The sequence below is a fragment of the Chelonoidis abingdonii genome, chromosome 9 (assembly GCF_003597395.2).
Source record: "Chelonoidis abingdonii isolate Lonesome George chromosome 9, CheloAbing_2.0, whole genome shotgun sequence".
In the NCBI taxonomy this organism is placed as follows: Eukaryota; Metazoa; Chordata; order Testudines; family Testudinidae; genus Chelonoidis; species Chelonoidis abingdonii.
Genome location: NC_133777.1, coordinates 52,497,141 through 52,520,675, shown reverse-complemented (window position 1 = coordinate 52,520,675; position 23,535 = coordinate 52,497,141). Strand labels below are relative to the sequence as shown.

Sequence of the window (23,535 nt, the reverse complement as noted above, 5' to 3'; positions counted from 1 at the left end):
TGTTGTGCTTTTGGTGCCAATTTTTATTGGAAAGATTAACTAGGTACTATAGTCGATAAATTCATATAATAATATATTTTAGCACTTGTTCTGGAATGTGCTTAGATTTTAACTTCAAATATACTACACTTCAAACAATATTTAGAATAAACTCTTTCCTGCTGTCCTAGTATATGTTATATTTTCATGTTTTTACTACTGGAGTTGCATGCTTATCCTGCGTTCACACTTGTAGGAATAACCAATTATGAAGAGTACTCTGTAATCCAGGAGAGTGTTGAGGAGAAAAAGGAGGAGGGCACAGGTACACTTAAGAAAGACAGGACGTTGTTACGAGATGAAAGAAAAATGGAGAAGTTGAAGGCAAAGCTTCATACAGATGATGATTGTGAGTACTGTAACCCAAGGGGCTGTTTGACCCTGAGCCCCGCCACCTGGGGCTGAAGCAGAAGCCTGAGCAACTTAGCTTTGAGGAGCCCCCTGTGGCATGGGGCTCTGGACAGTTGCCCTACTTACTACCCCTTAATGCTGGCCCCAGCTTTCATATGCAGAAAACATGGGTTTTGAGGCACAGGTGGGCCATGGAGTTTTGATAGCACGTTGGGGGGACCACAGAAAGAAAAACGTTGAGAACCCCTGGTTTAGGGTAATTTTTGCAAGGTAAAATATAAATTTGTGATATTAAAAGGTGTTTGTGTTTCTGTTCCAGTAAACTGGCTAGATCACAGTCGAACATTCAGAGAACAAGGAGTTGATGAAAATGAAACACTGCTGCTGAGGCGAAAATTCTTTTATTCGGACCAGAATGTAGATTCGAGAGATCCTGTTCAGCTAAACTTGCTTTATGTTCAGGTATAGTACGTATAGCAGAGAAACCTCTGTTGAGGAATTCTGCATGGTATTGTTATAGCTAATACTGTAATTGCTTGTGTGTTTAGCTACCACATGCTCTTATTTCTTTACCATCCCAGCCCTGTATTTGAATTGAAAATTGGGGAAATCCAGTATCTCTTTCATGAACTTTGTTTCTGGAGTTGGGAGCAGGTCTTGATGTCTGGGTTGCAGGGCCAAATTTTGTTCTCGCTTATCTGTTGCAACCTCACACACAATTGTGTGAACAGGGGAGTTGCAGCATTTGAAGAGTGTGGATTTGTGTGTTAACTGGAGGCAGACTGCCTTAGGAAAAATTTTCAAGATTATCCATCATTAATAATGCTGCTTGACTTTTCCACACTAGTTGAGGTGTTGGCAAGCTGGAAAAACGATTTACTGTTAAAACGAGCTAATTGGATGTGTTGGCCAGTGTAAAAATGGCATTTGAAGTTACTTTGTGTCTTGGTATGCATTTTCATGATAGAATCATGCTTCCTATTTTCTGTGGCTTTGTTTATAATGACTCAGCTGACCATATTGAGATGGGAGATGCAGTTGCGTATTATTTGAGAAAGAGGCCAGAGCACCTGTCCTCATTATAAAAGCGGGTTTCAGTTTTTTTCCCCGTAATTTTCATAATCATTAAAGTTCTCATAATTGCCATGTCTTAAAGCTGAACTCTTTTTGGTTTCACAGGGGCATTAGGGCTACCAGAAAAAGGCAAAAAATATCTGAGCCAGATGGGTAAAGTTTGCAGAAGGAATAGTTAGCTAAATTCTTAAAGCACCCCTGCTTTTAAAGTCTACTTGTTTTACTGCTGACTTATAAAAATTATGTCTAAAATAGACAAACTGGTTCTAACAAAACATGTTGTAATGCATCAGTAGTATGAACACAGTCACAAAATCACTTCCTAGGAGTTAATTATGTGGTATGGAGATTAACTAATAGGTCAGTCCTCCTGAACCTGGTCCATGATTACTGAAAGTTTGCCATCAGATGACTGTTCAGGCTGAGAGAGAGGATTCTTCAAGGGTTGGTCCCTGTCTGTATTCCACTTTGGGAATACACCTGTCCATGCCTCTGGAGTTGGAGAATTTTGCCCTGTGCATGTGCCTTTGCTCTTCTTGTGCCTCCAGCCAAGGAGAGAAAGGGCGGGGCAGGCCAACTCTCTCTCCAGTTCCTTCTTACCACCTCATGGCCTGGGTTGGAACCTCCAGTGTTCAGAGCTCTCCTTCGGGTTCTTCGTTCTTTAAATATTAAACATTGCCTTCGTGCTTTTTATATGTAGTTATTTCCACAGTTAGTAGTTTTAATAGTTGTTATAACTTTTAGTAAAGTTTTTATAGTTAGATAGTATCAGGGGGTGGCCGTGTTAGTCTGGATCTGTAAAAGCAGCAAAGAGTTCTGTGGCACCTTAGAGACTAGCAAACATATTGGAGCATGAGCTTTCGTGGGTGAATACCCACTTCGTCTGAAACTCTTTGCTGCTTTTATAGTTAGATAGAATCTCTACCTGGTGGACGCCTCTCCCACCGAAATACTCTATTAGAGTTTTCAAACTGCACTAGGAACTCTAGGCTTCAAGATTTGTGTGTCCTGCCTCTGTTCCTTCTTGGTCAGCGACAACCATATGCAGTGCTTGTACTGTTCTGGTAAAGTGCATATCACAGCTAGTTGTAATATCTGCTGCTCTTTCCCTAGCTGTACCTGTGAAGCACAGGAACTTTGGCTTAGAAAACACCTCATAGAGAAGGCCATGAGGCTGCAGTTGGACCCAGGACAGAGGGCACCTGTTGTACATCAGCCTAAATCTACACTGAGTACACCTCCCACCACAAGGTCCTACTCTGCTACAGTGGAGTCTGAACTCACAGATTCCTTATTGGGGTCTCATTGGGAAGGCAGAGAACACTCACACAAACATAAGAATAAGTCTCCTCCTGAGTCATCTCTGAAATCATCAGTCTTTAGAGGTTGAGCAGACCTACTCTATCAACCTCTAAGGACTTGGGACATGCAAAGTCCCAGGGCCAGGACTCTAACACCCATAAAGGAAGGGCTTCTTTGATACCAGACCCCATTCCAGTGACACCCATTCCATCAGTACCATCTGGATCCGTCAGTTCCAGTGCAGTTGGAGGTGCTGCCACCAGTTGTAGCAACACAAAGTCTCCTTCTTCTGACCAGTTCAGTACAAGTGGCTCGGACCCCTCACACTCCAAGGAAATCAGAGACTTACACTGCACCAAAGAATGTCTTTGCTCTTTCCCCATCATCAGGACTTTCCCTAATGAGGTAGATGGTGACTGCACCCGTTGATGTTTCCTTAAACCAGTGGCTTTCAACAGACTATATCTAAAGGGTCCGTGAAACAGTCTTGGTGTTCCAGTACCTTTTGCAACCACTAAATTTACACACATGACAATAAAGGAAAATGCAGGTGGCTGTCATCCATCACTGTTCATACATTTGCAGTTAGTATTTTCCATGTTAATTAGGTAGATAACTTTCCTTTCTCTTACAGCAGGGTATATTGTATATAAATCACATGAAATATTTAGGCAAGAGGTTCAGTTTTGAAAACTGGGGCAGCTCTCCTGGCCTCAGTGGGACTGTGCAGATTTACACCAGAGGAGGACCTGGCCCTTTGTTTATTTTATTAGTTGTAAACATATTCACAATGGAATAACAGATACTTTCTGACAGGAAAGCTTGCTGCTTGATTCTTGTCTCGTGTTCTGACTGTTCAGGAATTTCAAAGGCTTCTGATGAGCTTGACATGTCTCTACTTACCTTTGTAGGCTCGAGATGACATTCTGAATGGCTCCCATCCGGTCTCCTTTGAGAAGGCTTGCGAGTTTGGAGGCTTTCAAGCACAAATCCAGTTTGGACCTCATGTAGAGCACAAACACAAACCTGGATTTTTAGAGTAAACCATTTTTGCTAATTTCTAAATTTATGTATCATTCTGTCCATGCAGCAATGCATAAAACAGTGGATGTGTTCTGTCTTTCTGTCTTCTTACACTGATCTTTGATCAGTCAGTGCCATTTCTTAAATCATTACTTTAGTGAGCTTTATTCTGGATTTAAGATATTCAAGAGACTCTTAAAAATGGTGTGCTTTGGAACATACTGTGCTTGAACCTTGATTGTCAGGAACTCTTAATTGCTTCAGGGAACTGTTACAATAATTGTTACATGATGCTCAGTTATGCAGACAAATCACAGAAGCAAATATCCTTCAATTCCAATTAATTTGAGTAATCAAACTTCCTGTGTACCATCTGTATTTAGTCTCACTACTGATTGGTCAAAGACTCTTTACTTAAAGAGCTACCGATGTCTCAGAAGACACTATATGTAATAGACTTAATTTATTCCCGGTCCTCATTACTTGTTACTGAGACTGGTTGCGTAACAATTACATAACAGCATCTTGATTTCTTCAGGGTTTGACCTTTGTCTTTGTATTCCCTGCCTGATGTGATGTGATATAGTGGGATGCTGTAGAAGTGCTAAGACAGGAGTTCTCAAACTTTTGTACTGGTGATCCCTTTCACATAGCAAGCCACTGAGTGCAACCCCCCTTATAAATTAAAAATATATTTAACACTATTATAAATGTTGGAGACAAAGCGGGGTTTGGGATGGAGGCTGACAGTTCGTGATCCCCCCATGTAATAACCTTGCGACCCCCTCAGGGATCCTGACCCCAGCTTGAGAACCCCTGTGCTAAGATAATACTAAGTGAAGGTTATGAAACCTGGGTCTAATGTTCACAGTAGTTATTCCTTTTTAAAGGCATTATTCCGTTTTTTTGTTTGTTTGTTTGTTTGTTTTTTTTAAGAAATTAGTTTTCCCATCACAGTAGGGTTTCCCATATTAGAGCTCATTTAACTTCTCTCGAACTACTGTGCTATGCCAACAGAGTTCAGCCGCTGATAACCTTTTCGGGCTTAGTCTTTCCTGGTTATTTCCAAAGAATAAAAAAATTATTGTACCCAGCAGCTCTCTGGATGTTGGACAGAACCTGTAGAATGTAGATTTCCACTGTGCAGCCTATAGCAGACGTTCTGTAACTCTTTAAACTACAAAATCCATTGCAGTATTCGGACTAGGTTTGCTTGGTCCTGCCTCAGCACAGTGGGCTGGACTTGATGACCTCTCGAGGTTCCTTCACCAACCCTATGTTTCTAGGATTGTATGATTCTACCTTTGACAAACAATATATAAATAACTGAAATTCATATCTTAGGGGAGAGAGGAGAGTTTTCCTCTAGTGGAATACACATACAGCTCAACTTAAAAGAGCCTGTTGTCTTTAGGGTTTTTTCTTAGAAATGATTTTATTTTAATTAGCCATAATTCAGTCAGAATAGTGAGGCATTTTATGTGACACTGATACAAACGGTATATATCCATTGTGCAGGCGCATGCCAATTCTTGTATGTATATTTCGTTAGCCTGTTTGTAACATTCAGTTAATGTTCCTTGATCAGCTTTTCCAGGTATTCTTATTTTTTCTGTTGAAATATACTGATATGTTTAATCTAAGTCTGAAAGAGTTTAAGTTGCATGTAAGTTGTACATTACAGCTCAGTTGAAATAGGGTTGAGCAGTGTTCTTTGACTAAACAATGTGACCTCAATACATAACAGGCTTCTATAAGAGATTCCATCTGCTTATACAAAAACAAATAAAGCAAATAGGGTTGATTACTTTTCAGCATTTTTCCAAAACAGATTGGTTTAGTTTACCATATCTACAGTATGTTTATAGGGAGAGCTCCTTAATAGTATCCTTTTTTGTCATTGATAAATGACTCTTGGCAAATAAAGATTATTGTCTGCATTTTGTTAACACTTAGATACTGGTTGTTGGAATTTCCTTACAGAACATGCCAAAATAAATTTCCATTAGTATTAACTGTGCAAGTTCGTGGTTGATCAAATCTTAAATATCTGAATGAAGAAATATTTAAGCTTTTCTTGGCACCTATGTGGGCAGACTGTGCTTTTAAATTTCAGAGAATAGCTATTAGAGAGGTCTTAAAGAAGCCCTTTTTCGTATGTATGTAGATAAGAGGGGAGTATTAAGTAACTAAACTACCCACCCAGATTTTTGGTCTCTAAGCAAAACCAGTAACCAATCACATAGCTCCCTTAATCCAAGCTATTTTGTAACAAGCAATAGCTTCTCCCTTTGTGATGTTTTCTTTCTTAATGAACATTAGAAAAATGTTCTTGATGCTCATGACAAATATCAAACTTTGACAGCATGTATTTAATATCTTAAGCAAGTGAAGGAGCAAACTTGTACAGGATTAAATTACTTAAACGCTGCTTGCTATTACATGTTGGACTGAATGAATAGTTCAACAGATGAGCAATTAAAGAGATTTCAGTGTACTTGGGGTGTGATATTTAGGTGGTTTTGTTAGCACAATTAAATGAACTGCCAAGTAAGATTCAATTATAGTGTCACAGCATAGATGAACACTATGTATTTTCTTCAGAAGTAGGATTAAAATAATTTTAAACAGTGGGTATATCTACACTGCAGTGTAAGACCAGGGCTGGTTAGAACTCAAGTCAGCAGCCTCTGGGTTTGTTAATTTAGGGCTTGAGCATCTACACTAATTTGTAACCCCAGGTTAAGAATTGTTGAACCCTGAGTCCCAACTTGTGGTTCTAGCATCTACATGGCATTATGTGGGCTTGAGTCCTACCACCAATGTGCAAGACTTAGAATCATAGAAGATTAGGGTTGCAAGAGACTTCAGGAACTCATCTAGTCCAATCCCCTGCTCAAAGCAAGACCAACTAAATCATCCCAGCCAGGGTTTTGTCAAGCTGGCTCTTAAAAACCTCTAAGGATGGAAATTCCACCACCTCCCTAGGTAACCCATTCCAGTGCTTCACCACCCTCCTAGTGAAATAGTGTTTCCTAATATCCAACCTAAACCTCCCCCACTGCAACTTGAGACCATTGCTGCTGAGAGCAGGAGACCATCTGCCATCACTGAGAACAGTCTAGCTCCATCCTCTTTGGAACCCCCGTTCAGGTAGTTGAAGGCTGCTATGGAATCCCCCCTCACTCTTGTGCAGACTAAATAAGCCCAGTTCTCTTATCCTCTCCTCGTAAGTCATGTGCCTCAGCCCCCTAATCATTTTCGTTGCCCTCCGCTGGACTCTCCAATTTGTTCACATTCTTTCTGTAGTGGGAGGGGCACCCAAAACTCGACGCAATACTCCAGGTGTGACCTCACCAGTGCCGAATAGAGGGGAATAATCACTTCCCTTGATCTGCTGGCAGTGCTCCTATTAATGCAGCCCAATATGCCATTAGCCTTCTTGGCAACAAGAGCACACTGCTAACTCATATCCAGCTTCTCGTCCACTGTAATCCCCAGGTCCTTTTCTGCAGAAACTGCCACTTAGCGACTCGGTCCCCAACTTGTAGCAGTGCATGGGATTGTTCCATTCTAAGTGCAGGACTCTGTACTCATTCTTGTTGAACCTCATCCGATTTCATTTAGTCCAATGCTCCCATTTGTGCAGGTCACTCTGGACCCTATCCCTACCCTCCAGCGTATCTACCTTTCCTCCCAGCTTAGTGTCATCTGTGAACTTGCTGAGGGTGCAATCAATCCCATCATCCAGATCATTAATAACTTCCTAAAATGAGTCAGCTCTAGCCCTTTGGTGCAGTGTAGGAAAATTTGATTCTCCACCAAAGTTGACTGTCCAGAGGACAAATAAAGTCAGCCCATAGCATTGTGGGATACATTTGGCAGACTCCCAGAGCATGAGTAGAATGGGGCTGTGGCTACACTTCAAAGCAATATGGCTTGAACGCGGGGTCCCAGCTTGTCTCCATCCCCTTGGGGTCTTGGTATTCTGGGTCCGCTCCCTGATTAGTGCAATTTGTGTGTAGATGGAAGGTAGGGTTAGGCTGGAGCCTGAGTTTGAACCCTGGGCTTATGTTGCAGTGTAGACATAGCTAATATTACTTTGTTCCATCCATGATATCACTGCCTGTGTAGTGCACTGTAAATACAAAACCCTACAAGATAATGATCCCGAAGACTAATTTAAATGACTGGTAGCAAATAATAATAGTTGCCTGGCGCTTAGTGGGTGACTTGCCACTTCACTTTCTTGTGTGTAATTGGGACCCTGGAGTGAGAACGGGAAGAGGAGTGCATAAGAGGAAGGAGGTACCTCTAGAGAATCTGGTTCAGTGGCTGCCCTTAGACTGACATCTGCCTCAAGTGGGCTGAGATTTTTATGATTTGAGAGCTTTTTAAAGCTATTTATTATGCCAAATTCCACCTTGGGGACTGAACACATTTAATTCACTTCATGTTTTGAGACCTTAAGTGCCACAGAAATTAAAACTGGTTATTTGTTACTTTGTTTTCAGGCTACTACTGATATTAAGCATCCACTTAACTGCTTTTGTGGATAAAATGTTATCCTTCCAACACTTCTGGAAAGATGGCGAGTGTCCTGGTGCGGGACTCACCGCTGTAGCACCTCCTGCTGGTCGTCTCAGGGAATTAGCATTTCTAGCCTCCGGAGCGCCCTCTGCCAGCCGGTGTCCCGCTGCCGTTGGCCCCCATGTCCCTCCCAGGACCTGGTGCGCCTTGTCTTTGGGGTGCTGCCCCCTGGCAATACCCCCGCAGTCTCAGGGTCTCCTCACCCAGGAGAACCCTCAGCCCTCTATCCTCACCTTGCCTCAGTCATGGGCTACTGCCAGTCATCATCTAGCCCCTGTTCACTGGGGCAGATTGCAGTGTAAAATCCACTCATCATAGACAAGGGGGGTTTGGACCTGCTGCCTCTGCCTAACTGTGGGCTGCCCCCTGCAACCACAGTACCTAGTTGGCCTTCCACTAGGCCAGAGCCTGCGGGGTTTCCAGGCTGGAGCTCCCCAGCTCCCTTGGCCTTCCCCCAGCCCTGCTCCACTCCAGGTAACTTCTCTCAGCTCCTTGCAGCCAGGTCCCTCCCTCTCAAAGCTAGAGAGAGTCTGTCTCTGGCTTCTGGCCCCAGCCCTCTTACAAGGATCAACCGGACCCTCATTAAGCCAGCCTTGGCCTGATTGGGGCGTGGCCCCCATTTGAGGCTGCTTTCCCCAGTCAGCCCCACTTTTCCTTCCCTGCCACAGCCCTCTCCCCAGACTGTTTTTAGCCTTTTAAGGCAGGAACAGGTGACCATCCCACTACAGGGAGCAATAGGTACTAGTGCACACATTAATAAACTAGTGCTGCTAGAAAGCAGAGGTAGTGACTGAACTGCAGATGTATAGTTGGCTCATGCTTTGATATCTGTCCCTAAAGTAAAATAAAATCAGTGTTTAACATCTGTATATGAACTCTTTTGAGCACTATTTCAAACTGTTAAAATATATCAGAAGGTTTAGTGAAGGAAAGAATCCCAGTTATTTACTTTGTCGGCCAGAAAAATATGAATTCTCATCACATAAGGATGTAGCTGAAATGGCTATTTTTAATGCCAGTTCATCTCCTTAACCCCACCTCTGATATTTAGTCAGTCAAGGTTTTCTTTCATCATATGGTATTTTATGCCTTTTTTAGGAGCCAAAGGGGCTTATTGTTGGCGCAGAGGTAATGGGAAGCAAAGCCATTGTTTAACTATTGTACTTTATTTCCAGTCTGAAAGAATTCCTGCCTAAAGAATACATCAAACAAAGAGGAGCTGAAAAGAAAATATTTCAGGTAATTATGAGACTGAAAAACCTAATAGTCTCTTGTCTTTTGTAAGAGTAATAAGAGTTTGCTTTCCACAGCTCTGTAGTCTGTGCATGTCCTCCGCTTACATAATAAATTCTCACTAACTCAAGTGTAAAGACGCTGACAGCCTCTCTTTTCTTCCGTTGGCAGATTTATTATCCGTTGTTGTTGTTGTTGAAGGTTATTCTCTTTTCAGTGCATGTTCAAAGTTCCTTAGACCTTTTCCTCAATTATGTTGAATCATGAAGATATGCATTGGCACTGAAATAGAAGCACGCTTAGGGAGGTCAGTTTAATTTTATCCAGAGAACTTTTTATGCCTTCATAGCTCAAGCGTGAGCTTCAAGCATTGTATTCGACAGAGTTCTGTTGGCAAATGCTTGAATTCAGAAAGGTGGCTGGGAAGGATCAAATCGTAAATGACTGAAATGATCAAATACACAACATGCTGATACTGCGGGAAATGTTTTATAGGGTCTTGCACTTATGTGTCAGTGTTGATTAATATATAAACCTGGCAACACGTTAAGAATATGAGCAATTTTATCTAGTTTGGAAAATTCTGAAGTTAACAGCTGATATATGGTTATTCACATCATGAAAGAAAATGGCAGTGACATATGATCTCAGCATAGAACATAATTTTAATTACGCACTGTTAGAGTTTGTCAAGTGCTATCCTTTTTATCCCTCGCACTCCCAGTCACGGAATTCTTTAACTCATGAATTTGTTATAGGTGGAATTACTACTGCTACCTATAGTTGTGGTTGCCCAACCCTTTTCCAGGCTGGATGTCAGCCACAGAGGAGAAGGAGATAACAGAAGGTGTGGGAAAGGCACAAAGGCAATATATTAAGTTAAGGGAAGGCAGTGGCTGGAAGCAGATGAATTGTGAGACTAGCTGGGGTGAGGAGCTGAGAGGGAGAGGGCCAAGAGAAGAGGGGTGGGGGAGATTAGGATTGGTTGAGCAAAGGGACTGGGCCAAGAAGCTCTAGGGGAGTAACAGTGAAGATAATAGGGTAGTAATCAGTATCAGGTAACTTGGTTTAAATGATAGTTTAAAAAAGAATTCAAAACCTAGGTGAAGGTAATATCATTGGGATGAACCAGTTTGGCTTCTGTATGGAACTCTATATTGGAACTCCTTGAGCATGTCAACAAAGTACTGGATAAAGAGAAACCAGCTAACATTATTTTTGACTTTCAAAAATGCCTTTGGGAAAGTCTCTTACAAGAGGCTATTAGGGAAACTAAGTAGTCGTGAGGTAGGTGGTAAAGGACTCTTATGAGTAAGAAACTGGCCAAGAGACAAAACATAGAAATAAATGCTCCGTTTTCAACAAGCTGAAGGCTGAAGTGCTGCTAGGTGAATGGATATCACAGTGACTAAAACATAGTTGTGTTGAATGCAATGCAATGTATTTTGGAACCAATATTGAACTATTAGTATTTGAATACTTCTAACTAAATTGTAACCACCAGGAAACAGATACTATCTCTTTGTGGACAGATTAAAAATCCCTTTTCAATTTACAGTGGCTGTCAAAAAAAAAATTTTAAATGTGCAAGAATAGGATGGATAATGGCATAACTTTAGTGTATAAATCAGGGTATGGCCTCACATGGAAAGCTTTCTTAATCTCCAGTGGCAATATCTGAAAAAGGATACAACAGAGAGAGGAGGGTTCAGAAGCAAGTATCAAAATGATTAGGGATGTGGAAAAACCCTTCAGAGAAAGAAATGATTGGGCCTGTTTACCTTGAGGGGGAGTGGGGGAAAAAAAAGGTGACGATATACAAAATAATGGATAGTATAGCGAAGGTAGATCAATGAAAATGACAAGTGTCAAGTTTATAACTCATAGAAGGAAGTGCTGTGTTGCACAACTATCATATCACATTGAATTTCACAGCCTATCATGGGCTAAGTGTAGTAAGATTTTTAAAAGATTGGTCATTTGTGTGGATGCTGTGAATCTCCAGAGTGGCTTTATGTAAGATCTGAAAATTTTTTGAAGGGATGTTAAACTTCCATGATTTGAGGGATAAACGTAACTGATGATGATTAGGCAGAAACTCCCCTTTGGGCAGCTTGTTCCATAATTCTTTGTGTCAGAAAATTTGAATATATAACCTTGCTAACGTTTCGTTTCACAAATAAAAAGCAGCCCTGATCATTTAAAAGCTCCTTTCATAGTTTCCAGTGGGCATTATTTCTGTTCAGTCTGGGTTATACAAAGTAAAACTGAGTTCTTGTTCTAGGAACACAAGAACTGTGGAGAGATGACTGAAATTGAAGCCAAAGTGAAGTATGTGAAACTAGCACGCTCCCTCAGGACATATGGAGTGTCCTTTTTTCTTGTTAAGGTAAGTTTGGATTATGCTGGCACCAGATGTGCTTGATTATGTATTACTCCAGACCACTTTCTGAAAGCAAAGTTTGCATATCCAAGGTTTGAGCCTGTAAAACAATCTTTTCCACTAAAAAGAGAGCTCACTGAATTGTATTGTGGTAGCACACCAATCAGATCAGGGCCCTATTGTGCTAGATTCAACTGGCAGGGTCAGAGGCAGCCTTTCTCAGGCTTTGACTTTTTTTAATTGACCTACCAAAATATTTTCCCCTCAAAACATTTAGAAAAACACCACAAGTCTGCTTGAGAGTTAGAGGTTTACCTGAATGTGCATATTAAAACCTCTGCATCTTGCAAGAACCATATTCTCAGTTGTGCAGTTATTTTCTCTTAGGTTTCATACAGTCATAACCTTAAGGCCTTGAATTTTCTGCATTTAAAATCACAGTAATTTTATAATTGGGAGAAGATGTCTAAATCATGACTTGGCAGATATAGAATTGTTTTGCTGCTGCTGCTAAACAAGACTTGAATCATTGCTTGATCAGTGTTCTCTCAATGAGATGGTCCAGATAAGAAGAGAACTGCAGTCTAGATTTTCCATCCTTGGCTCTCAAAATTAGGATCCTAAATCCATCAAGTGGCCTAATTTTCTGAAGTGCTAAGCACCTACAAATTCCACTTAAGCTGATGGAACATTCAGGTGCTCTGCAGAAAGTGCAGTGGATGATAACTTTCTAAAAGCTTGACATCATTAATTAGCTTTTGCTCCATATGTAGAAGTAACTGTTGTATTAGGCATCTTTTTATGGAGACCTACTGAAGTAGAATCTCATCTCTAAAGTGGTTGTTTTCAGACATCGTAGGCCAGAATTAATTTTATCCACTGGAGAGAATACACGGTGTGCATTTGGCATCTTCCCAGGGATGCCTATTACATGCTTATTTGATTTTGCTCTCTGTATGTATTTATTCCGTTTTCCTCAATTCATTTTCTTTTCTTGCAAAACCTAAATACTTCATTACTGTTCAGTGCATTAAATTATTTTGCAGGTGAGTTAAGTGGCTTCCAATATAGTGATTTATGAATGAAGAACTAAATGGTTCTTTGGGATTGTAAGTAATGAAATTTAATTTGGGCATAAATTTTAAAAGAAAAAAATGCTGTAATTATTTAGAAAGCACAATAAGCTAATGATGGTTTCACACTGGTTTCATCAGCTAATCATGAAGTTGTATATTAGAAGCGATTCTGAAAATATCTCTGCAATTTTCACTAACTAAAATATTAAAACTGTACAAGCATGCACATTTACAGCAAACAATCAAGTTGAGAATTCAGTCCAGTTTTTCAGCGATTACTAACTGGAACATTGGGCTGAAGATAGAAACACTTACCCTTGTGTTTTCATGGATGCATAAATTTGACTCCATGATTTTCCTTGTAGCTTGAAGCAAACAGTAACTGATTCATTCTGGAACTATGACAAACACACTTCTTTCAGACTGAAGTTCTGAGAGGAAGGTGGAATAATTTGAAGTTCAGGTCTGATATCTAACAAAGGCCGTAGGACATAAATAGGAGTTGATTATCTGTAGCTCACGACATAAAATAAATTAAAAGGGAGCAGAACATATGGACTCATTTGCATCTCATAATAGATTTTTTTGTTGCACAGTAAATTGGTTTCTGGTCTTTGCTCTACGGACTTTAAGTGCTAGAGTGGCAGTATACTAAGCCCTTGAGAGACAGCACCTGTCCACCTAGAGAGACCCCCCATAGTGATGCTTACTTGGGTGAAGTTGTTTAAATGGTTAGTAAAACAAACATTTTAGAGCTATGATGTATAATAAATGGGGCTGACTTTGCCTCCTGTAAACCTCTGAATCCTTAATCTTTGTTGCTCTCTGCTAAATCTTCATTCTCTTCATAAAACACTACCAGAAATTCTACAGAGAGGAGGCTTGGAAGCTAATTTACGGTATATTGCCTAACATGCTTTTTAGTTTTTCTGGCTGGGAGTTGGTCATTGAATGAAGTATCAGGGGGTAGCCATGTTAGTCTGTATCTACAAAAACAGTGAGGAGTCCAGTGACACCGTAAAGACTTACAGATTTATTTAGGCGGAAGATTTCATGGGTAAAAAAAACACTTCTTCAGATTAAACCGAAGTGGGTTTTTACCCACAAAAGCTTATGCCCAAATAAATCTGTTAGTCTTTAAATCTGCCACCGGTCATTGAAGTGTCATGTTAACTGTTTACAATGTAACTTTTAAATTGGAAAGCTAGTTTACAAAAATATCACCAGCAGAGTAGTTGAAAGTAACTTTCAAAGACTTAGATTGTAAAATGCCTTTTTTATTTGAAGGGAGGTTTCTTCTCTCCACCACAAGCGGTTACTTGTGCTGAATTGCACAGTGGAGGTCAATTGCAGTTTAATGTCTTTAAGCTGTACCAGATTAAGGGTGAAGATAGATTCTCAAAACCTGAGTAAAGCTTTGAACATGAGTAGAATTTTGATATGAAATCTGTTGGCTCACATCTCTTTCCAAGTTATGCTAAGTTCGATATCTGCATCTAAGAAGCAAAGTAGGATAGATGTGGACCATGTAGAAGGAAGTTGTAATGAAAATCAAGCAATAGCTATAGAGCGTGATGCTCCATTGTTCTGTAGCTTGGATAGTCACTTCAATGAGTAAAAGTGACTGTAAGTTGCTACCAAACCGCAATGGCAGTGATAGTCACATCACATCAGTGTAAATTACTGCACAAGGTGTGGGCCATTGGAGAATGAAGCAATAGTCTAAAAGTCACTGGAGATGTGTATCCTATCACTTAATTCTGGTGTGTGTTCAGAGTTGTCTTAAGAGGATAACTCTGGACTGAGTCCCTCTGAGCATTTAATTAACCATGTTGTAGGTAAGATGGAAAAAAAAGACAATGAATGCTTGAGGCTCTGAATACAGCACAGTGTTTTGAAAATGAATGAAAAACACTTCTAGCAGTGTGTGAACATTGAATTAATCTATGCACTTGCCATGTCCAGAGAAACTGAGTTTGGGCCTGTGAATTATCCTCTGCAGTGAGTCTAGTTCTTCCTTTATGTAAGTGTATCCAGTCATGGTCATTCCCAGTCTACTTCCTCCTTTCCCCTCTGACACATGCCAGTTGGTAAATGAAAACTGATACTTGATACTTCCGTTACAGGAAAAAATGAAGGGCAAAAACAAGCTTGTTCCTCGTTTGCTGGGCATCACCAAAGACTCAGTGATGCGTGTGGATGAGAAGACCAAGGAGGTGTTGCAGGAATGGCCACTGACAACTGTGAAGCGCTGGGCTGCCTCTCCAAAAAGCTTTACTCTGGTACTCTTTCTGTATGTTGTTACAGAGGAGGAGGGTTCTGTCTGTCATGGGGAAAGGAGCATGGACTGATGCACTAAATTGATTGGCCCTATAGGGTTTAGTTTAGTTTAGTCCTCAAGGAACAACTGGGCCAATTTTCTTACAGCCAGCAAACTGTCTCGTGTAGGTAACCTGACCCTGATTATCCGAAGCACTGTTTTAAAGAGCCATCTACCTGACATCTGCTAATTTTGGTTGTGAATAATCAAGGTTTTCAGAGTGCAGGATAAAAGTGACAGACACGCTGTGAAACTAAATAGGGCTAAAGAAAATGCCTCACAGTTTGAAACTAAGAGCTGACTATGTTTAGCTTATCAAAAAGATGATTGAGAAGTGACTTGATGATGGTGTATAAATACCTTCATGGAGAGAAGGTGCTGGAGGCTCTTCCATTAGTGCAGGGGTTCTCAACATTTTTCTTTCTGAGCCCCGCCCCCCCTCCCCCCCCGCAATAAAAACTCTATGGCCCACCTGTGCCACAACAACTAGTTTTCTGCATATAAAAGCCAGGGCCAGCACTAGGGGTAGCAAGCAGGGCAATTGCCCAGGACGCTGTGAAGCTACATTGCTCAGGCTTCAGCTTCCACCCCAGATGGCGGGGATCAGAGCCCTGAGCTTCAGCCCCATGCAGTGGGGCTTTGGCTTTCTGCCCTGTGTCCCAGGCAGAAAGCTGAAGCTCCACTGCGTGGCCCTGCTTGGTGGACCCCCTGAAACCTGCTTGCAGCCCCCCCGAGGGGACCTCAGACCCTAGTTGAGAAGCAGTAGCTGGAAGTTGATTCAGACAAGATTAAATTAGAAATAAGGCACACATTTTTAAGTGAGGGTAAGTAACCATTGGACCAAACTGCCAAGGAATGTGGTAGATTTTCTGTGTCTTGAAGGATCAAGACTGGATGCCTTTCTGGAAGAAAAACTTTAGTCAAACACAAGTTAATAGGCGTAATGCAAGGGTATTGGGTGAAATTCTGTGGCCTGTGTTACATGTAGGAGGTCAGAGTATATGATGTAATGGTCCGTTCTGGCCTTAAAATCCATAAATGTATGAAATGGATCCAGTCGAAAGAGCTTTTTTTCCCCTCACATAGTTTATTGTGGAGCCCTGGAATGGTTTTATGTGCCATAAGAGCTGTTAACTATAATGAGACATCAAAGGTAAAAGGAAATTTCAGCTACTTTTATTGGGTTTTGGCTTTGGTGTAGACCCTGATCCTTATATGGTAGATAAGAGCTTGTTGGATTAAAAGCAAAGAAAGTTAAAAATGTATTTCCCTATGTCTCTAATTTTGGTCATCTTAATACAGCTGATGTTCATTTATTTAAATTCATTCTCAAGGGTGAACTGCTTGTTATACCTTTTTTTCCTCAGGATTTTGGTGAATATCAAGAAAGTTACTACTCAGTACAAACCACTGAAGGAGAACAGATCTCTCAGCTAATTGCAGGTTACATTGATATCATATTGAAGAAGGTAAAACTTTAGGATGTCAGTAAAAGTGCAGTAAAATTAGTAAATGAAATGTCTCTCTCACAAAAGATAGGTTACCTGATAGCAGTGTCAGAGGGGTTGCCATGTTAGTCTGGATCTGTGAAAGCAGCAGAGAATCCTAAGCTCATGCTCCAAAACCTCTGTTAGTCTATAAGGTGCCACAGGATTCTCTGCTGGTTTTACTGATAGCAGTAGCTCACTTTCTTTTGTGAAGCTAACTAGATATAATTTTTCTTTACTGTGACTTGCTTGTAGCAAGAACTCTAGAAAATAGTTCCTGTTAATTACTATAAAGAAGTGTTTATGGAAGTAATATTGAAACTATTAGCTGTATTGAGGGAATAAGTTAGAAGACTTAACTCAGCATGCTTGGGCATTTAAGTGGATAATCTTCTGGAGAGCAGCTACAAGTCAGCGGGCTTATATCAAGAGAATAATGGCCTAAACCTTTCTCCTTAACTGTAGAGAATAAACCATATAACTATAGTGGTTACAACAAAAGTTAGCATTTGCCAACAAATGCCACATGATTACTAGTTGTGTTCTAAGCACTTTCTGTGGGAAATCTGTGGCATCTTAAATACTACTGTGTGCCCGGTGTTGGCATATTTTATTAGGCTTAGACCTAACTACAACATAATACATTATAAATATATGTTCATGCCAGAGAAGTGACAGGCAACTGGAAATTTCAGTAGGATTGAGGATTTTTGTTTAGGGGAACTCCAGGCCTAGAATATCAGGGGCGTTTCAGTTTGGGGCTGGGGTGGGTTGCCAGTATTCATCACAACTCTCTTTCTAAGACTGGCTCAAGCCAGCATTGTCAGTTCCAAATTTAATGAGCACTTAATGTTCAAATTTTAGTTTAAGTAGAAACTTGCGGCGTTCTTCAAGTGATTGCTCATGTCCATTCAACTTAGGTATGTGTCCTCGCCACATGCACCGGTGCCAGAGGTCTTTCCCTCAGCAGGAGACTGGCTCTGGCACCCCTGGAGTAGGGCGAGTATGCCACAGTATATAGGCGCCTCTGGCCCCCTCCACCTTCAGATTGTTATTGCCACCCGTGACAGTGCATGGAAGTGTTGCTGCTTCAGCTAGCACTGTTGCTTCTCGTTCATTCAAACTCTTTTAACTCTTGTATATTATTATATATAGTTTCCCTCTAGTTTTAGTTTCCCTGTTAGTTTGTTAGAGAGTTAGTAGGTACCAAACGGGACTTTGCTTCAGGATGGGGCATGCCCCAGACCCCAGACTTTAAGCCCTGTGATCGTTGTAAAAGCAATCCGCATAACAGTTGTTTATGATGCTTAGGCGAAGGGCACATTAGGGATAAGTGCAGAATCTGCAAGTCCTTCAAGCCCAGGATGAAGAACGAGTGTGACATTCACTTGAGAGTGCTTCTTATGGAGTCTGCCCTTACTGCAGTGCTGGAGCAGCGCTCTGATTCGGTGCCGAGCACTGTGAGCTCGGTGCACAGCGCTCTGCCACTATCATCTGCGAGCCGGCACCGGTCCTCTTCCATGGCTCCAGCCAAGAAACCCAACAAGATGGAGCGAGGAAGGTCTCCAGCTTCCTGCAAGGGAAAGGACAAGTCTTGGGTGGACCGAGGCCCTGTCTTGGGCACCTGTTCACCCCCTTCGGGATCTCGGGCCCCTGGTCAGCAGTGTAGCGCAGCCCACTCCCCACCAGCTACCCCGGGTAGCGGCGGAGGTCTTTGTCAGTTCCAGGTGCTGTCCACGCCAGAGGCCCTGCAAGCAGCGCAAGATGTTATGTCCCTCCCAGTGCTGTCCACTCTGGCCCCTGTGAGGTCCTGGTCATGGGGTAAACCTGTGTTTGGACCACCACAGTCTCCACGTCTATGGCAATGGTCCCCGTCATGGGAGATGTCCTGCCAACAGTCGCCCTTGTGCATCTGGAACACTTCTGACTGTGATAGGCAAAAGCTTTGCAGCCCCATCCAGTGTTCAGACCTCTGACAAGGGCAGAGAAGCTCGAGGGGTGTCTCCCCAGTAACTGGGAGCAAATCTCTGGAGGCATGTGCCTCCCCTCCCCCAGCAGGAGTTTTGGAGTCGGCGCCTGGAGTTTCCACGGTACCGTTATCACTGTAGGGACAGGTTGAGGAACCGATGGTACTGTTCTCCAAACCGTCGCCAATCCTCCAGCATGGCATCACCGCGTGCAGCTACATCTTCATGACGCCAAGTCTGCTCTGGTTCCTAGTCCCGTTCTTCAAGCATGAGGTGCAGATCACTGACCTGGGGCCATCACGGATCCACTGAGCACCACGGGTCAGTGAGGCCCGAATCCAGGTGCTCGTTGAGGACAGCCAGATCCAACTCCGGGAGAATCAACCAGTACTGATCGGGACAGAGCCACCACTCAGCCCTGTCTTGGTCACAGGGGAGCAACCGCTTGGGCGCTAGCTCGGGTTTGGAGCAAGGTTCCCTAGCTGCAGGACAAGCTCCGATACCTACAGTTACATCGATCACACCACAGCCAGCCCTGTGGCCTCAGACTCTGTGGCCAGCCAGAAGTACCCATGGAACCCATTCATTCAGCCCTCCCAGGCAGCCTGCTCGGTATCTGGACCTTTGGAGAGACTGGCTCACGCCCTCTCACACCTCCCTCCGGTTCAAGAGGCCTCGGCTGCAGGCACCCCGCAGGCACAGGAGGAAGTGGGTGAGCAAGCTGCTGACCACCTCTCGTTGTGGAGGACCCCTTGGTACCAGCTTCCTCCTTGTCATCGCCAGGTGAGGCTATAGTGGGGCCCCCTCCACCAGTTCCCTAGGATAATGCGAAGGCACATCAGGAGCTGTTAAAGAAGGTTGCCACCAACCTGGGCCAGGTGGAGGACTTAGAGAAGCCCACAGACTCCCTCTTTGATGTTCTCTGTCCTGTAGCTGTGGCCAAGGTAGTCTTGCCCATACATGAGAGGGATGTGAAATTACAAGTGCCCTCTGGCAAACCCCCTCCTCCTTGCCTTTGATCTCCAAGTGGGCCATCCAGTGGTCACGAGTACCTTTATGCCCATCCTGCTCCCAATTGCCTAGTGGTAGAGGCAGTCAACCACAGAGAGAGACAGGGTCAACCGGGAGCTACCCCTAAGAATAAAGACCCAAGGAGACTAGACTTGTTTGGGCATAAAGTTTATTTGTCCTCCAGTCTACAGTTGCAGGTGGCCAACCATCAGGCCCTCCTAGGCTGCTATGATTTTAGTATGTGGCAGGCCATGACCAAGTTCAAGAGTGCCCTTCCTGAGGCCTCGAGGAAGGAGTTCTGGGCGATCCTGGATGAGGGCTCAACTGCAGCCGGACACTGCCGCTTATACCATGGCATTGGCCATCTCATTGTGCAGGGCTTCTTGGCTACTTCTCTCTGGTCTTTCCTCAGAGGCTCAGCAGTCAATGCAAGACCCGCAGTAAGCAGATGGGCAAGCGCCCGTTTTGAGGGTATGCCCGAGGGCAACCTAATGGACTGTTTCCCAGATCCTTCCTCCCCTCTGTTTGGCAACCATCTTTCTTCCAGCATGAGCATCTATAACATTGGACCGATAGGTCCTCAATATACGGTGCAGGGTTACACTCTTCAGTTACATTCTGCCCCCCTTCCTGTCCTGCTTCATGGACCCTTCTCATGAGAATTTTCTCACAGAGGAGGTAGAAGATCTACTGCAGCTGGGTGCGGTGGAGGTAGATACTGTGGAGTACAGGAACAAGGGGTTCTGTTGACAATACTTTTTAATCCTAAGGGCAGTCTGCAGCCCATACTAGACCTGCAGGGCTTGAACCACTACTTAGTGAAACTGAAGTTCCACATGGTCTCCCTGGCCTCCATCATCCCCTCCCTGGATCCAGGAGTCTGGTACGCCACCCTCGATCTGAAAGATGCGTACTTCCACGTGGCCATCTTCGAGGGACACAGACACTTCCTCCAGTTCATGGTAGGTCCTGACCACTATTAGTTCGTGGTCCTTCTGTTTGGCCTAGTGACTGCACCACAGGTATTTAGCAAGTGCACGTTGGTGGTGGCGGCCTACTTCCGACGTTAGGGTATCCAGATTTATCCATGCCTCAACAACTGGTTCGTCAAGGGAAACTCCAGGTCCAAGGGTACATTGCAGTGCTGCTGGCCACATGCCGTCCCCTTAGCGTATTGGTGAATGACACAAAATCCATGTTAGTTCCGGTACAGAGGATAGAGTTCATCGGAGCAGTGCTTGACTCAACCTGCACCAGGGTGTTCTTGCCGCTGGAGAGATTCAGGGCACTGATAGACCTCATCACGGAAGTCTCTGCATTTCCCCTGTCCATGGCCAGGATTTGCCTACACCTACTAGGTCACATGGCAACATTTACATATGTGGTGTGCCACGCCAGGCTTCAGATGCGAACCCTGCAGCAATGGCTGGCGACTGTCTACTCCCAGTCCATGTACCACCTGGAAAAGGTCACCATTCCTGCAACGATACTCACCTCACTCCAATGGTGGTCCAACCCTGGGAATGTCCTGGAAGGAGTCCTCTTCGACAGCAGTCCCCACTCGGTTGAGTTGGTCTTGGATGCCTCGGATCTTGGTTGAGGAGTGCACTTCGTTGATCTCCAGACTCAGGGTACGTGGTCCCTGGAAGAGATGACATTACACATAAACGTCAAAGAGCTCAGTGCGATCCTCAGCCCTACGCCAAGAGGCACTCTGTCTTTGGGACTTCAGCATCGACCACGGAATCCATCTAGAAATGTGTCACCTCTGGGGAGTCAAGACCACGTTAGGGATCATCTAAACAGGGACTTCTCCTCTCACCACCAGTGGGTGCTCCACCCAGAGGGAGCCTGCATGATCTTCCAGAGGTGGGGATCTCTCCAAGTGAATCTGTTCGCCACCAGGCAGAACAAGAAGTGCCACCACTTCTGCTCCAGACGGGGTCTGGGCAAGGGCTTCCTCTCTGATGCCTTCCTCCTGTCCTGGGTGGGAAGCCTAATATACTAGACAGATGTATCTGGCAAAGTGGATGAGGTTTTCCCACTGGGCGGGCAAACGGGGCATCTCTGGTTCGCATTCTTTGGTGCAGTCGATCTTAGAGTACCTGCTTCATTTGAGGAACCAGGGCCTGGTACACTCATCTATCAAGGTGCATCTGGTTGCCATTTCCGCCTTTCATCCGTCTATCCAGGGGCAGACGGTGTTCTCCCATGACATGATGGTCAGGTTCCTCAGAGGTCTTGAGAGACTTTTTCCTCAAGTTTGGTCCTCGATCCCTCAGCGGGATCTCAACTTGGTTCTGTCCAGGCTCACAGGTCTGCCCTTTGAGCCTCGTGCTCCCTGTCTCACCTATCATGGAAGGTAGCTTTCGTGGTGGCGGTGACATCAGCAAGGTGAGTTTCCAAGCTCCGAGCCTTGACCTCAGAATCACCGTACATGGTCTTCTATAAGGATACGGTCCAGCTCTGGCCCCACCCGGGCTTCCTTCCCAAGGTGATGTTTACTTTCCACATGTGCCAGGACATCTTCCTTCCAGTCTTCTGCCCTAAGTCCAATGAGACTAGTGAAGAGATGCGCCTTCATGCTTTAGACATATGAAGGGCTCTGGCTTTCTATCTAGATCGGACAAAGTCTTTCTGTAGGTCGACTGAGCTTTTCATCTCTACAGCTGATAGGATGAAAGGCCTCTCGGTGTCCATGCAGAGGATTTCTAACTGGATTACCTCTTGCATAAGGACTTCTTACAAGCTGGCGGGTGTCCCGCCGCCACCTATCATCAGAGCCCACTCGACTAGAGCGCAGGCATCCTCAGTGGCCTACCTGGCACACGTTACGATGCAGCACATCTGTAAAGCTGTGACGTGGTCCTGGGTACACACATTCACAGCCCACTATGCTATCACGCTGCAGGCCAAGGACGATAGTGGGTTCAGCAGAGCCATGTTGCAATCTTCATGTCCGTGAACGCCTTACCTGCCTCCGTGGGTACTGATTGGAGTCACCTAAGTTGAATGGACATGAGCAATCACTCGAAGAAGAAAAAACAGTTACCTTTTTCCATAACTGGTATTCTTCGAGATGTATTTTTCATGCATTCAACGACTCGCCCTCCTTCCCCGCTGTCGGAGTTTCTGGCAAGAAGGAACTGAGGGTGGAGGGGGCTGGTGACGCGCCACTCCAGGATGTGCCAGAGCTGGTCCCGTACGGATACTGCTGAGGGAAAAACTTTCGGCACCGGTGCATGTGGCGAGCACACACACCTAAGTTGAATGGACATCAGCAACACATCTCGAAGAACATCAGTTACGGAAAAAGGTAACTGTCTTTTCAAACTGCTCTAAGTTTTACAAGTAGAATTCCAAGCTAAGGCAGCTTCTCTGTATATACTGAGAGTGTACAGACGTGCAGATTTCCACTCCCAAAACAGTCCTTTGATTTCTTCTTTAAAATCTGCTCACACAACCAGCTTCTAAATGAGTGAAATAGGAATAGATTAACAAACTAACTCCCATTCTCTGTCATGACTCAAATGAGAAACATGCTGTTTCCAGTTGTCAAGCTTGAGTTCTCTCTCTGCCACATCTGTTTATCACCTACAGTCATATAGAAATCTTGTAATGTCAATTCTCAGGGAATCTTTAATGACCTATTCTGGTGTAGATTTTCTACCACAACTTC

General features: G+C 43.6%; 1 protein-coding gene across 2 annotated transcripts in view; it reads left to right on the top strand.

Moving 5' to 3' along the window:
- TLN2 (talin 2) overlaps window positions 1-23,535 on the top strand; it is a 245,794-nt gene that overhangs the window by 66,067 nt on the left and 156,192 nt on the right. For both annotated transcript variants that reach the window (XM_075069558.1, XM_075069557.1), the window contains exons 5-11: window positions 236-388; window positions 710-852; window positions 3,678-3,805; window positions 9,555-9,618; window positions 11,897-12,001; window positions 15,198-15,353; window positions 16,759-16,860. In XM_075069558.1, coding sequence (XP_074925659.1) covers window positions 236-388; window positions 710-852; window positions 3,678-3,805; window positions 9,555-9,618; window positions 11,897-12,001; window positions 15,198-15,353; window positions 16,759-16,860 — 851 coding nt within the window. The remainder of the gene's footprint in view (window positions 1-235; window positions 389-709; window positions 853-3,677; window positions 3,806-9,554; window positions 9,619-11,896; window positions 12,002-15,197; window positions 15,354-16,758; window positions 16,861-23,535) is intronic.